The sequence below is a fragment of the Nematolebias whitei genome, chromosome 1 (assembly GCF_014905685.2).
Source record: "Nematolebias whitei isolate Nwh7 chromosome 1, NemWhi1, whole genome shotgun sequence".
NCBI lineage: Eukaryota > Metazoa > Chordata > Actinopteri > Cyprinodontiformes > Rivulidae > Nematolebias > Nematolebias whitei.
In genome coordinates this window covers 84,289,306-84,305,339 of record NC_056498.1, presented here as the reverse complement: position 1 = coordinate 84,305,339, position 16,034 = coordinate 84,289,306, and the positions used below count along the sequence as shown (strand labels likewise).

The following is a 16,034-nucleotide window of genomic DNA, read 5'->3' as shown; positions in this document are numbered from 1 at the left end:
ACATTCCTTGCTCAAGCCTATAAAGTTGATTTGGTTCCAAATGTATTTGATGTGTTTAGCAGTCTCTCTCTCGCTCTGTGTGTGTGTGTGTGATGGTGTGTGTGTGTGTGTGTGTGAGTGCTCAAAAAATACATGCAAAACCAGCCAGTCCACACCCAAAACATATTCAAATGATCTATCCAACACTACAAAAAAAAAAAAAAACATAGACTCAGGATGTCACTTTTCCATTCTTGTCTCAACTTCATCTCTCAAGCATGCAGTATAAAAATCTGCATGTCTCTCTTTGACACCATGATCTACTGTAAACTGAATATTTGAATGAAACCTCAGCTATAAAAATAATTAAAAAACAAAACAAAAAAACAGATGATTTGAACTGTGGTGGTTTTTGTTGGGATTTTTAAGTCGGGATGTCCACAGACACATGCACGTATATTCTTTATACATTACAGGTCATATAAGCCTATAAAATTACACAACAAAATGGCAAACAAGCCACTAACTATGTTGACTCAGCATTCAGACAGTAGTGATCATGTTTTTTTTCCCCCCATATTTTTGTTGTACTCTAGGGCAGCATGGTGGTTAGTGGTTAGTGGTGTTGCCTCATAACAAGATGGTTGCCACTTGGCTAGGGCTTTGAGTGGCGTTTGGATGTTCTTCCTGCTCATGCGTGGGTTCTTTCCAGGTATTCAGATTTCATCCCACAGACCAACAACATGCATGTTAGGTTGATTGGTAACTCCAAATCGCCCCTAGGTGTGAGTAAGTCTGAATGGTTGCAACATGTCCAGGGCGTACTCTGCCTGACTGCTGGAGGCTCCAACTGCCCAATGACAATGAAAGGAAAGGCAGGTAAAAACAAATGGATGAATGGATGGATGGATGGATGGATGGATGGATAGATGGCATAAAAGAAGAAAAACATTTAAGTACAAATGTTTCTGGGTAGTATTTCACTGGGCTCCATCCATAATCCATCCATACCCTAAACCCTGTTCTCCACCGCACTGAACCATCACCTCTGGAAGCCTCGACTGAGCTGTGTGACAACTTCCTACATTTCTTTGTGGAAAAAATTGCGACCACCCGGGCTCTCATTTCCCCTCCAACTCATGACCTATCCATCCCACCTCAGTCTGTAGCTCTATTTGACCATTTTGAACCCATCACTCTATCTTCTCTAGAGCAGGTCATGTGCAGCTTGAAACCTTCTGGTTCCCCCTTTGATGTGGTCCCCCCTCGACTACTAAAGGAGGTTTTTCCTACTCTAAGTCCGTCCATTCTTACTATAGTAAACAGTAGTTTATCCACTGGCGTGGTGCCAAAAACCTTTAAACATGCTGCTGTCCAGCCTCTCCTGGAAAAAACCAAACCTTGATCCCTCTGTCGTATCCAACTTCCGGCCTGTCTCCAGACTCCCATTTGTTTCAAAACTACTGTAGAAAATAGTTGAGTCCCAGTTGAAGTGCTTCCTGGAGGGCCACGCCATCTTAAGAGCTATTCCAATCTGGCTTTAAACATCTCAATAGCACTGACACTGCTCTGCTGAAGGTCTTTAATGACATTTTCTTAACCACTGATACCAGTGATTCTGTGCTGCTTGTCCTGTTGGACCTCACAGCTGCCTTTGACACCATCGACCATGAGATCCTCATTGCTAGGTTGGAGCAGTGGGTGGGCGTCACAGGATCAGCCCTCAACTGGTTCAGATCTTACCTCACTGACAGATCCTTTTGTGTCTCCATCAAGGATTTTAGTTCTGCAGCGACAAAGCTTAAATGGGGGTTTCCGCAGGGGTCCATCCTGGGTCCCCCCCATTCTCTTTATACCTGCTGCCGCTTGGTGCTATTATCCGGAAACACAACATGCCCTTCCACTTCTACGCCGATGACTCAAATTTACTTCCCCCTAAGACACAATGGCACATGTGTAGATGAACAGATGCTGAGATATATTCATCAATTAAAACGGATTCTTCATTTTTCTGGACTGAATAAAACGTGCATTGAATTTAATGAAATGTAAGCGTGAGACGTCATTTATCTTTGACCCATCAAAATGAATGCGGTCATTTATTTTACAGAATCAAAGTTTAACATCAAACATTTACATTAATTTGGCAAAATATGAAAATAACAACATAATCAATCAGCTTTACAACCAGGAAAACCATACGGCCATGATTTTCCGTTGCTTCACCACAGACATTTATGAAAACTGTACAATTATGATCAATTATCCGCACGGCGGTGGATGAGCACTTTACACAGACATTTCTAAATTATCTGGAAGGATTTCTACTTGAGAGAAGAATTTTAAAGATGGAAATGAAGTCTAAAGGGAGTAAAAGATGGTGTGTGAGGGGGAGTGTTGACCAGAATCGACACTCTCCATTCGAACCCAGCTTTTCTTCGGTACGCTTTGGTAGTAAACTTGACTCATTACCTTTCTGAAGATAAATCAGCAGATATGGAGTTCCAGTTAACGCTACCTGTCCAGCGTCTCCATAGGATGGCTGTGACTCGTCCGAAGTAGTGACGAGATTCCGTCCGACACCAGCTCACTTCAGCAAGTGGACTTCACATGAGTGGAGTCCTTCAGAAGTTCCACTCAGAGGTGGAAGATGTTATAATCCAACTCGGAAGAGCCTTATCATGGCTGGACTTCTGTTCTCCCAAACGACTTCACAGAACTGCGAACATCTCAGAACTTCTCCGCGCTCCACCGAACTGAGAGAACTAGGAAGTACCGGCATTTTAAAGAGCTCTATTTCCGGTATATTTGAGCGTCCCTGATTGGTCCATATCAACCAGACAGGGGTGTGTTTTGTGATGTAAGAGGTTACTAGAAGTCAGAAAACAGCAAGAATTGTTATGGAACAGATTAAACTGTTCTCAGACAGGCGAGAGAAATATTTTGGCGAGTTTGGAGAAACAGGTGCCAACTCCTCTGTTTACGTCTGAGAGGATTTTAAAACAAGACACATGTCTGCTTCGACTCCGACCTTGGACAAAACTTACACTTGCTCATTCAAAGACAGAAATCAGAAAATACATGATTACTCTGTAACAGGCCTTAACATGAATTCTAACTTTGCATAAGCAACTAAAAAATCATTGTTACTGTTTTACAGTTAATAAAATTGATTAGTTCACTGCAACATCTAAAATGGTTTGCACTAAGACACTTTGATTATCAACATTTGTAAAATGGTAATGATAATAAAAAGAGAGTGTTCTTTCACTTGATTTTCAAGAAAAAAAGTCTCAGGATGGGTGAACCTGTATTTCTGGATTCAAATCAATGAAATGACAGTTTCCGTCCCACAAGGTTCTTAAGGTCAAGGGTTTTGACCTTAGGCTTAGGTTTGACATCAGGTTAAGTTCACTACACATGCTCTATTCAACCTCTGCTCGACTGCCTAGCTGACATCAGGGACTGGATGGCTTTAAATTTCTCACTTTCGAATCCAGTTCAAAATACTCCTGTATGTCTACAAATCACTGAACAGTTTCGCGCCCCCCCATCTCTCTGATCTGCTACAACCGTATGTCCCACCACATTCCCTGAGGTCAGCGGACCAGTTGCTCCTCACAGTTCCAGGAACTCATCTTAAGCGCAGAGGGGACAGGGCCTTCTCTGTAGCAGGACCAAGACTTTGGAACGAGTTACCTCTGCTTGTCAGACAGGCCCCCTCCCTCTCGGTTTTCTAGTCCCATTTAAAAATGCACTACTATTCAATAGCTTTCAACACAAGATGATCTGTGTTTTGAACCTGTATGCTCCACACTGGTTAGTCGTCATTATCTGCATCGTTTTTATGTCTATATTTCTGATTTACTTCATTTTATATTTCGCTTTGTGTGTTACATGTTGTTCTGTTTGTACAGCACTTTGGTTGGCCTTGTCGCTGTTTTAAGTGCTCTATAAATAAAATGGTATGGTATGGTATAGTATAATGTGCCACTTGTTCCAGGGTTGAGTTTCAGGAGAGCCTGCTTGAGCAGATAAGTACAGACATCACTTTCCATAGCCACCTCTTCTGAGAAGATTTCAAGATGTTTGTCAGCTGAGAATACTAGATCAGCCAGGTCTGATGGAACTGGAAGTGGCAGTCGAGAGTTGGACATGCTCCAAACACCTATCTAGGGAATTGAACACAGGGCATCCTTCCAGAGACCCAAACCACCTCAACTGGCTCCTCTCCATGTGGAGGAGCAGGTTTACTCTGTCTTTCCTGGATAGCTGAACTTCTCATCCCATCTCTAAGGAATGTTCCAGCTACCAAGCAGAGAAAACATTTCAACCACCTGTATCTGTGACCTCATTCTTTTGGTCAGTACCCAGAGTTTGTGACCATAGGTGAGGGTAGGAATGTAGATTGACTGGTAAACAAAGAGCTTTGCCTTGCAGCTCAGTTCCCTTTTCACTACAATGGACCGGTGCAGACTATTGTATATGTACAATACTGCAGAATCTACACCAATTTGTTTATCAATCTCGTAGTCTATTCTTCCTTAACCAAGTTGTGACCAAAACCCAGAGGTATTAAAACTCCTCTACCTCACTCCAAACTCGGAGGGAGCAGTGCACCCTTTTCCTGCTGAGGACCATGGCCTCATATTTGGAGGTGCCGATATTAATTTCCAACGATTCGCACCTGACAGTAAATTGCTTCAGTGAGAGTTGGAGGTTGTGCCATGATCTCCAGCATAGAACACACATCTGTCCTTAAACCTGTCATTATGATAGATAAATAAAAATTATCTAGCTGTCAGTCTTTGAGTTCTTTGCCTAATTGTGAGGAACCAGAACAATAGACCATGGCTTTGTACAATGGAGTGCACATCCCTTAATTTTGACAGCTACACCTGCTGTGGTTCCTAGTGATTTTAATGAACCTGTGACAGAAGCAACAGCATTAGCTCTGATCTTTGTTTGGACTGTATTAACGTGTTTGCTCTCGCTCAGAGACTTCACAAAAACTCAGAGGTCTAATACAAACGGATCGACAGCTGTGGCTCAGGTGAAAGCGCATTCATCTGCCAGTTGGATAGTTGGTGGTATTATCCTAGTTTTCCCCACCACATGTCAGAGTTGACGTCAAGCTGAAAATCAATGTGAGGGCATGTTTGTGAATGGATGCATGTGAACTTGTGTGAAAGTGCTTTGAGCAGTTAAAGAGACTAAAAATGCACGTAATCCATTTACCATTTAGATCTTACCTGGTCAGGCAGATACCGCATTAACTTAAACCAACAAAACTTGTTTAATGTTTAAATATGTCTAAATATTAGGCTTTTTTAAACAGATTTTTCTATACTATTTACAGTGAAGCAGTTTTTCTGCTTTTGTTTTTAAAGATTTTGAGTGTTTTTAGCTGAAACTTCACTGTGCTCATACATAACAATTTATACTCATGCTAACAAAATTCAAACTTTTCAGCCTTCCCAAGGAATAGATCAAGATTTCGTGTTTTTAAACCTATTTGAACAGCACATTAAGCTTCCATTTTTTATGTTTTTGACAATCAGCATCTTCAACTCAAACGTTAACCATCAATAGGACTCAAACACATTTTCACTGACAACATTAATTCTGTAGTTCACATCATCCTACTGTATATAGTGTCTATCTTTAGGTTTCATGCATATATCTGTCCATCTTTTATACACTGAGTATTCCTGTAAAGGTGAGTGGAGGAGGCTAATGGAAGAACGTCAGCCCTAATCTCAACACATCTGATACTTCTATCGAAATGTTTTTATAAAAACAATTGTATAGTTTATTGTGATTGTGCAAAGGTTATGAAATAGTATTAGGTAAAGTGATTTTTTAAAATGTAATAATTAATAAGAATTTTTGGTGCATTGTTCGGTTAACATGTCTGTGAGATAAAAAGGACTGAAGGACAAAAACAGGGGACAGAATAAACACCACAAGAAGACAAGTCTAGCAGTTCAGTTTCACTCAGATCATCGACTTTAAAAAGTTGGAGGAAGTTCAAAGCTGACATTCTCATCTGAGACCAAACTACCTCTTTAAAATAAAAGTTTAAACCAAATTAAACTCAGTAATTTATGATGCTTCAAACGCATTTAATAATTTTATAATTAGAAAATGGAACTTTTACAGTAAAATTACACTGACTTGAAATTACAAGTAGACTAATTAGTAGGCTGTTAATCAGCTGATATTGACAAGTTTTTAAAAATTTGGCAAACAACCGTACCTGTTCATACTGAATTAAGTACCAAGTTAGGAAAATGAAGATGCAGTAGCAGCTGCTACAACCAGGTGACTGTAGCCCACAATTAGTTTTTTTAAGGCAGAAAGCTCTTCTACATAATATTTTAAGTGTAAAAATTATTCTAAAGGTTGTTAAATATGTTTATTTAAGTTAAACAATTGGTTATATTTAGTTAAAAGAAAATTACCTATCAACAAAAAAGGGTGTTGTATGACGGTATCAACCGCCCTGATTTCTAAAGATTGGCATCAGAAAAACTCAAATCGCTTGAGCTCCACTACAAATCACTTATCAGAATATTCAAGCTCATAGAAGAAAAAGTCAACTTTCAATGATGTTTTTTAAAAATTAAGAGTGACTTAGTTTGACCAATTTGGAAGCCCATTTCCGTCATGAAAGAAAAAATAAAAGCCCAACAGGAAATCATAATTTCGACTTTTAAAGTCATAATTATGAGAAGTCATAATTTTGAGTTTTAAAGTCATAATTATGAGAATAAAAGTAATAATTTCGAGTTTTAAAGTCATAATTATGATAATAAAAGTCATAATTTTGAGTTTGAAAGTCATAATTACAAGAATAAAAATCATAATTATGAGTTTTAAAGTCATAATTATGAGAAAAGTCATAATTTTGAGTTTTAGTCATAATTATGAGAATAAAAGTCATAATTTTGAGTTTGAAAGTTATAATTACAAGAATAAAAATCATAATTATGAGTTTTACAGTCTTAATTATTACTTTTATTCTCATAATTATGACTTTAAAACTCAATTATGACTTCCTGTTGGGCTTTTACTTCATAGCGGAAATGGGCTTCGATACTAAATACTAGATAAAGTGGTGATGAAAAGATGTATACATTACATACCTTTATTTAAAAGGATTGATGTCTGAAGGCAGAGGGACATACATTGAATGAATTAATTCATGTGCTATGCAGGAAAACTGCCGGTGTCTGACAGGAAGTTTCATCCCTGTAGAGTCATGGTGTCCAACAAGGGACAAACTTTGAAATGAAATTAGAAAAGTCGAAATTATGACTTTTATTCTCATAATTATGACTTTAAAACTCAAAAATATTACTTTTATTCTCATAATTATGACTTTAAAATTCGAAATTATGACTTCCTGTTGGGATTTTATTTTTTCTTTCATGGCAGAAATGGGCTTCCATAGCCCAAAACCTAAAATATGGCTGCTCTAATTGTAGCCAATTATAAATTGTCTATAAGCCTTTCTGTCCGTTTGAAACTCAATAAATCAGTCTGAAATACTCTAAATACTAAATATACCATTATTGTGTTTGCATGCACAAATACAGTGCAAATTGTTTTTATTTTATCACTAATAACGATATCAGAGAGCAAACCTGACTGGTGTTAACTCCTTTCAGCCAAAATAAAATGAAGAATATCAATCCAAAGAAATAGTTCTGACTTCAAAGACCACTGAACGCAGCATCACTTCTAAACAAACAAAATCTACATTTATTCGGGAAGCCAAGGTGAGAAATAATTATACCTGTTGAGTCTATTCTATACATCAGAGTATAAAATCTCCCCTTCAAGGTCCTCCCAGGTAACACATGGCTTTGGTCTGTGAGCAATCCTTGTTACATCCAGCTCAGGTTTACTGTAGTACCACTTTTTGAGCAGCTGGTTCATTTGGTCCTGCTTTGTTATCCCATGAAGTCTGTCCTCTTCTTCCTCCCACCCCTCTTTGCTGTTGAAAATAAAAGGTGGATGTTGGAGACGAAGTATGGTGTCTTCCCTCATGTCCTCAAAAAACTGCACCACACATTTTCTGGCGAAGTCGCGAGCGTGCAGGACGCAGGTTTCGTCAAAAAGCTTCTGCTCCACATCCAGGTAGTTGCTCCAGTAGCGTGTCTGCAGAAAGCTGGCATGGTCATCAAAGCAGGGCTTGATGAGGCGTCCCATTGCTCCCAGAATGATCAGGAACAGGAGGGTGGACCATCCTACTGCCTACAAAGGGTGAGGAAAGCAAACAACACAGAAGCATCAGACAATGAAAAACATCCACATGTAATTGGAGTGTGTGTGAGAGAACAACCAACAAAGACTTCATCAGCAGACAAATGGTAGTTTAATTAGGAATGGCCCTGACTCTGGAGTCTCTGTTTAGCCTTTTTGTTTTTTCTTTATTAGTGTGCATTGAAAATGAACTGTATTGTGATTCTCCTATTACTGCCATTTAAATTTCTAATTGCTCATGACAGTCAGGTGATGCTATGACTCCTGTCTCTTGTGCTACTTTTGTGCAGACATATTGGTTTCCATATGCTTTTAGGCCTAAATTTCAACTGTTCAGATACTTCTGCCAAGGCATGCTCATAAGCAGCATCAGGCAATGACATAGTGTACTTCCATGCACATTTGATTTATTGTTGTTTTAAGCTTTTTAAATCAGAGTTCTATTACAGGTATTGGTTAAGAAAGGATACTCCTGCTCCCAGTTCGGTGGCTTTGGAGGGTTCTCGATTAGATCCAGTTTCCCTTCTGCATTACTTTGCTCTCAGTTGCCTTTTAAACAGCCAAGTTCAACTTATACTTGTAAGCCCATTGTGATCTGGACAGTCAAGCTCTGGAATCAGTTCAGGAGGGCATTTTACTCTACAGAGCTACTGTTTGTGGCACCACTGTCAAATAATCACATGTTTACTCCCTCAGTAGATGATACAGTGTAAGGATCTGTCTATTCTCTGTCTTGTGATCCTTTTTGTTTCTGCTCTCCCTCGTGTAATCAGCTCCTCCTTCTGCCACCTGTTCATCCTTCCCAGGTGTTTGTGTTTACCCCTCATTAGTGCATGTATACAAGTCTGCATCTCCTGTTACTCTTCAGCTGCCCATTGTCATTCCATGTCCAACCTTGCTTCCTGTGTCTTCCCTATGTGCTTCCTTCATGTACATTTTTGCTGCCTCGTCAGCATTTTTGTTTTAGTTAAAATAAACAATTTATTTTTGCCTCCTGAGTTCTCTGTGGTCTGCCTGCACTTGGGTTCAAATAAAGGCTGGTTTATTTACTTATTTACTGGTTTGTTTGTTTATGTTGTTTTGCTTGTTCATTTAGTTTTGAAGACATCCAGACATCTCTCACTACAACTTAGTGTTGGAACACCAAAATTTTAGTTTGAATTGAAAAATGTTCTTGGTTGAGAAGCAAAATATCTCCAGAAATAAAATAAAGCCTTTGGTTGAAACTAGGTGAAAAGATGGAGATTTTTCAAAACACATACTACACAGTGTAATCATTTATGTGGCAAAGGCTTAGTGAAAATGCAGAAGCAGTGTGTAAAAAATTATTCCACCTCTTCTACTTTAAGTTTCAACTTTAAGTGGGCAAATAATGGATTGATTCACTGATCATCATCCGTGAGACAAATTTTATAATTTCAATTAAATTCAATTCAGTTTATTTATAGAGCGCCAAGTCACAACAGAATTCATCTCAGGGCACTGAACAGAAACATTCATGTATAAAAATAATAAAAACAAAAACATTCCTTAAAAATAATGATTTAACATTTATCTGAGGAGCAGACTGCTTTGAATTTAACTCCATCACAGAACTCTGATCTAAAAGGGGAAGTTTTGGGAAACATACGTGTCAACACACAATGCCAAAGACGATTGCAATTATCAGGTGCAGCTGGTCCATAAGGGCAGGGTTGGTGGAGTAGCACCTAATAAATAAATAATACATTTGCTTCACAAAGTACTTCTTCCTAATAAACAATGCAAATTACTCAAGCAGTTCAACATTTTTCAGTCAGGTCATCTGGACAGTTTCTTGTTTTTGTGCTGAAACGTATTGAGTTCCACTTTGCAGTAAGCTGTTGGGGGAAGAGTCAGTTTTGTTGTGTGTTTCCTCGACTGATGAAGCCTTCTGGATCGAAGGCGAAACGTTTCAGCACAAAAAAAAAAAAGAAACTGTCCAGATGACCTGACTGAAAAATGTTGGATTGTATACCTGGATTATTGAGCATGGACTTTGTTGTACTCAAGCAGTTAGCTTGATGTGGAATTTTCATGCTGAGAAGAAACTGTTTCCACTCATCAGTCTGGGAAGGGCTGAAGGTCTGAACCACATGGAGTTCTTCATTAAACAGAGAAAGGTTTTTCTCAAGAGAAAAACATTAAAGGCAGTTGTCAATCTTCCACTGAGTGGCAGTTCCAGGAAACTCAACCCAAGGTCACACTCCCTCAGAGGCGAATCGATTTTTGAAATGCAGCTGATTTGACCATTAACGTGCATTTATTAAGGAAAAGTTAATGTGAGATGGCACCTTTGCTATAATTTCAATGACAACCTCAGCTGGAGCAACAACACCACCAGCCTGATCAAGAAAGCTCATCAGAGACTCTACTTCCTCAGACGGCTGAGACGAGCTGGTCTGTGAAGCTCAGTCCTCACCTCCTTCTACAGGTGTGCAGTGGAGAGCATCCTGTGCTCCAGCATCAGCGTGGGGCATGGAGGCTGCACCGCTGCAGAAAGAAAAGCTTTGCAGAGAGTGGTGAAGGCTGCACAGAAGTCTGTTGGAGTCAGTCTCCCCACCATCACAGACATCTACACCTCCAGATGCAGGAAGAGAGTCACCTGCATCATGAAGGACCCCACTCACCCAGCACACACACTTTTTGCCCCACTCCCCTCAGGAAGGAGGTTAAGGAGCATTAAGTGTAGAACCACTAGACTGAGGAATAGCTTCTACCCTGAGGCTGTTAGACTCATGAATCTCTAACCAGAATAATCACTGTGAAAAACCATATCATGTTGCTGCTGATCTGTTTCATGTTGCTGCTGATCTGTTTCATGTTGCTGCTGATCTGTTTCAATGTTGATGTGTTCATGCGTGCACATCTGCTCACAGACTCATGTTCATGTTTGTGCTGATGTTCAATGTTTTATGTTATGAGTGCTTAGTGTATATTTAGTTGATGTTTTTCTTAGTTCATATCTTAGATGTTATTATTGTTTTTCTTATACATTTTATTTTTGGATGTAACTGGGACCCTGTGTACATAATTTCGCTCCACCACATGTACCATATGAGGTGCGAATGACAATAAAAAATCTCTGACTCTGACTCTGACTGTGTAATGCTTAGAGAAATGACAAAACCGAAGAGCTCCATCTCTACTGTCGTCTATTAGCAGGTCGGAGGCTGAAGTTGATGAAAAAGACTGAATGAGACTGTTTCCAAGGGTTGCAGGAGGAAGCCGTTTCTCGCTAAAAAGAACCAGTCAGCACAGTCAAGCTTCATAAAATTTATCTGAACTAACCACAAGAATTTTGTAGCAATTTTCTTCGAGCAGATGAGACCAAAGAAGAGAAGTCTGGTCACAATGCACAACAGCACATTCAGAGAAAACCAAACAGCATCTTCACACCCTCACACCGCCTGTCATGCACGGCGGCAGAGGACTGATGATTTGGGCTTGTTTTGCAGACACAGGTCCTGTGTATTCAGTCACTGAATCAACCATGAATTCCTCTGTTTCAATGAAGCAAAGCTACAAAGAAAAAAGTGATCTGTTCACAATTATTTAAGAAAATGATAAGGTCATATAGAAGACACCTACTTCATGGTATTGCTGCTAAAAGTGGTTCAACATGCCATTAAAACATGGGATGGAATGAAGTTTGGCTTTTATTGGATCATGCAACAGAACAACAATCCCAAAGAAATGTAGAGTAAAAAATTTAAAAAGTTAATGACACACTTGGCTTGCCATACAAAGCCACCTTCGTCTCGCTCTGGAACTTATGGAGCAAACATTAAATCAGCTGCATTTCACTGTGCCGCCCAGGTGAAATGCAGATGATTTGACCATTAAATTGAATTTATTAAGGAAAAGTTCAACTGAGACACACCTGTACTATAATGTTGAGCAAACAAATAATTGTTTTTAGGTGGTTATGTTAAATTTAGAAGAAATGCACAGCGAGTCGTCTCTCTGCACACTCCCTCAGAGGCGAATCGATTTTTGAAATGCAGATGATTTGACCATTAACGTGCATTTATTAAGGAAAAGTTAATGTGAGATGGCACCTTGGCTATAATTTCAAGTAAAAAAATAATTGTTTTTAAGTGTTAAACTTGTTAAATTCTTGTTAAAGTCCTCCTGTGCACACTCCTGCGGCCGCCATTTGGCAGCCAATCCATTTTGCCACAACACCAGCCCACTTTTCCGGGTTGTCAGCGGTGACGCCTAATAGATGCGACTTATACGGCGAAGCGACGCATTCATGTTTTTCCAACTTTATTAGACATATTTGGACTGATGCGATGTGTACGGCATAAAGTACGGTAGCTTTTGGCATTGTAAAAAGAAAACAAATCTTGTTATGTGTGATCATGTGTGTTGTTGCTTTTTCAAGACTGAATGACCTTTTTTTTTTTTTTACTCACTGTGAGTGCATAAGACATCTTACCTGAGAATAGCAACGAACGTAGCGAGAAACTGCTTTACGGAATGAGCTGTTCCTGAAAATAACGTCCTCCTTGCAGGGCACTTTGGCCATGATTTTAATCATATCCAGACCCGTGTTATTGGGCGCACCTAGGAAAACCAAATTTTGTTATAAGTAACAGATTAAAACTAAGTTCATCTAGCCCTGAGCACTTTAGTTTTTTTTGTTTTTTTTTTATACCTGAGAAAAGTGCAGGGTCTACACTCAGACTGAAAGCACATATAAAGATTTTTCCATCCAACAAGGTGACCAGGATCCACACCATCGGTGCCAGCAGGGCCCTCTGGATCATGGCAGAAACCAAATATCTACAGGAAAACACAAAACTGATGTTTAAACCACATAATTTCTGCAAACCAACTTTACAGTAAGAATGTTCAGAGTGACAGCAAGTAGATGCATTTAAATTTAGTTTAATGATGAAATGACTAAAGTCAGGATATCTTATAACACTGTTCAAAACGTTTAACATGACCAGATATTTAAAAAGTTTAAAGAAGCATTTGTCTATTAATTTGCACAAATCTTACGTATATGACAAGTAGTCCTTGCAGCCATTGTTAAATTTGTCTCTATTGCAAATAAGTCAAATGTGCACATTGAGGAATAACTCAATGTGAGAGCATTGCAGAGCTGAAAGAAAAGCCAGTCAGGCCCTGAGAACAATGGACACTGTGAACTCTCCCAGACCAGACTGGTACGAATGCTGCATGTATTTCTCGATAATTGTCAGCTGTGATGCTTCACTACATCAGTGAACAAAATAATAGCCAGGCAATGATTTGGTATCAGTAAGTGATAGTCTGACATAGTTAGATGACACCAGTACAAGATTATGAATCTGATAGTGTCTTTCATCAGTAGGTTTACAAAAGAGAAAATCCAATAAAACCAGTAATCACTGGGAAGCAGGTTTTCGACAATTACGAGCTGTGGCCTCACTGGTGCAGGGTTTATTCAGAACCCAAATGGAGAATTTCTCCTCTGTTTCTGTGGTAACAAACCAGTAGTCACTAACAAGGCTTGGTTGTATGTTCACCAGTAAATACTGGTGAACTACTCATTAGTTCCTGATTCGTTCCTCTTTGATTTCCTTGGTAACTACCTATTAGTTCTTGATTAGTTTCTCTTCAATTACAAGGTAACTAACCAGTAGTTTCCTAATAAGGCTTGGCTCTGTGTTCCCAAGTAAGTACTGGTTAACTACCCATTAGCTCCTGATTTGTTCCTGATTTGTTCCTGATTTGTTCCTGAGGCGTTCCCTGGTAGTTAATCAAATGTTGTGTGCCTTATTGTAAAGTGCTACCACTTATTTTGCACAGAGACTCTGAAGCTGCTTTAGTAACGATAAACGGTTGTAAAACGTTGGAGCCACGGAGCGTTGGACAGGAAGAGCTGTCTGGCTGTGTGCATCAGTGACAGGAAGGCTTTTTACTCACTTGACCACTGCAGGGTTTTTGGATCTGTTCCCGACCGGCCTCATCCACTCGTCCATCATGACACCCGTATGTCGATTGACGAGGACCCCCAAGAAGAACAGTATGATGGGGGGTACAATCATCACCCCCAGAGAGTACAGCTTGTTGTACTGAGGGAGGCACGGGCAGTTAAAGTCGAAGCTGGTGTAGAGCTTTACACTAACCAGTGCGAGGATGATACAGATCCCATTAGAGATGGACTCAGAGTTAGACTGGAAGTACTGCAAGACCAACTTCAGTCGCTCCATAACTCAGGCGGAGTGGAAACAGTGTTTGGAGTGGAAGGTGAGAACAGCAAGGAGCTCTGGTTGAAAACAAAAACTTTCTGTTTTGTTTAAAAAAATAAAAATGCAAGATTTAGTTTTCACATAAACAAAATAAATAAAATCCGTGGTACCTGATACTGAGATAAATCCAACAGCTGACCAGTTCCTGCGAACCGCCTGAGCCTTTGTGCAGATACAATAGTTACAGAGCTCGTTGGGCTGTTGTCTAAAGACAGTACAAGAAAGCATGAATACACCTGAGCAGGTGACACATGGACACACCCTGACCTGCTGTTAAAGTGGTACTCACCATTTGTTCCGTTTACACAGAGACAAGAAGACGCAGCACTGGTTCCTCCTGTGGCTGTCTGGTCGTGTTTGGCCCTGATATGGGATTTAAAATAAAGGCCAAGCATTCTGTGAATGGATGTATATCAGTCAGTGTCAAACTTTGTAAATGACTTCATGCACTATTTCATGTTATAATGTGTGAGATAGCACTCAGAGTATTTTATTCATTTTATTTAATCTTCATTTAACGAGGAAAATCCCATTGAGATTAAAAACCTCTTTTCCAAGGGAGACCTGACCAAGATAGGCAGCAGCAAATACAAAATATAGTTACCACATTACAGTCAAGACAATAAATTAAAACACCAAATTGAGAAACATTAAAAACAACACATAAATAAATACAAATTAAGAGCAACAGGTACAAATTTTAGAGTTAATCTGAAGTCCAGTTTTGAATTGAATGTGCCCAGTGAGTGACCTCCATCAGGTTTGAGTCTTTCTGCAGAGTATCCCATGTAGCAGTGCAGAATGGACAAAAGTCATTAGTTGGCGCTGTGAATTTTGTACATTCACCTAATGTGCATGTGCGCAGTCAGGGACAGCCAGTGTTGCCAAGTCGCTTATTATTAGATACTCCGCACTTGTGTTTTTCTAAAGTCGCTTGTAAATCTTGTGAGTTGCGGTTTTTCCTGCTTGTTTTGAACATGAAGTTGATTATTTGAGCTTGACTTTATTTCAGTGTGAAACTAGTCGATTACCTCCCAGCTCCGCACAAGAAAGCAAAAGATGAGGGGTAGTAGGTAGTTTGTCCCTTCCACGTCCCCGTTTCCTGTTTATCGCTCCCAAGTTGGCGAGGGGGCAGGTGCACACATAGACATATACAAATACGTCTGTGGGTACGCACCCCAAACACTCATACTGTGACTGACCACTATAGGGGGCTCCACTCACATGTAGATGTCAGGATTCAAAAAGCGTTCAATACAAAAACAACTGGACTTTATTTGTAACAGAAGACGTTTCTCTCCTCATCCGAGGAGCTTTCTCAATTCAATGAGCAGTGAGTGAGAGATTCAGGTTATAAGGCTGAGTGAGACAAGACACACACACATATGTAGATTTGACAAGTCACACCTCAACACCTTAAAAGTAGGATCTTCTTATAGTCTTTGTTCCTCTAATTCACAGATGAGGCCCCTCTGTTCCCATCAGGTGTGAAAACTGACTAGGAATCTGTTTTAAAGT

The 16,034-nt window shown here is 39.6% G+C and overlaps 1 protein-coding gene across 1 annotated transcript; it reads right to left on the bottom strand.

Moving 5' to 3' along the window:
- Nucleotides 1-7,794: 7,794 nt before the first annotated feature.
- Nucleotides 7,795-14,477, bottom strand: calhm3 (calcium homeostasis modulator 3). Its single transcript, XM_037687879.1, has 4 exons — nt 14,191-14,477; nt 12,932-13,059; nt 12,713-12,840; nt 7,795-8,241 (listed from the first exon to the last, which is right to left on the bottom strand). Exons 1-4 carry the CDS (start codon nt 14,475-14,477, stop codon nt 7,795-7,797), a joined length of 990 nt encoding a protein of 329 aa, XP_037543807.1.
- Between the last annotated feature and the right edge of the window lie 1,557 nt (nt 14,478-16,034).

Coding starts and splice junctions, on each gene's coding strand:
- calhm3 (XM_037687879.1), bottom strand. CDS start 14,477: ATGGAGCGACTGAAGTTGGTCTTGCAGTACTTCCAGTCTAACTCTGAG. Junction 13,060..14,190: donor AAAAACCCTGCAGTGGTCAA/GTGAGTAAAAAG, acceptor GTTTTCCTGTAG/ATATTTGGTTTCTGCCATGA. Junction 8,242..12,712: donor ACGTTCGTTGCTATTCTCAG/GTAAGATGTCTT, acceptor CACCCTTTGTAG/GCAGTAGGATGGTCCACCCT.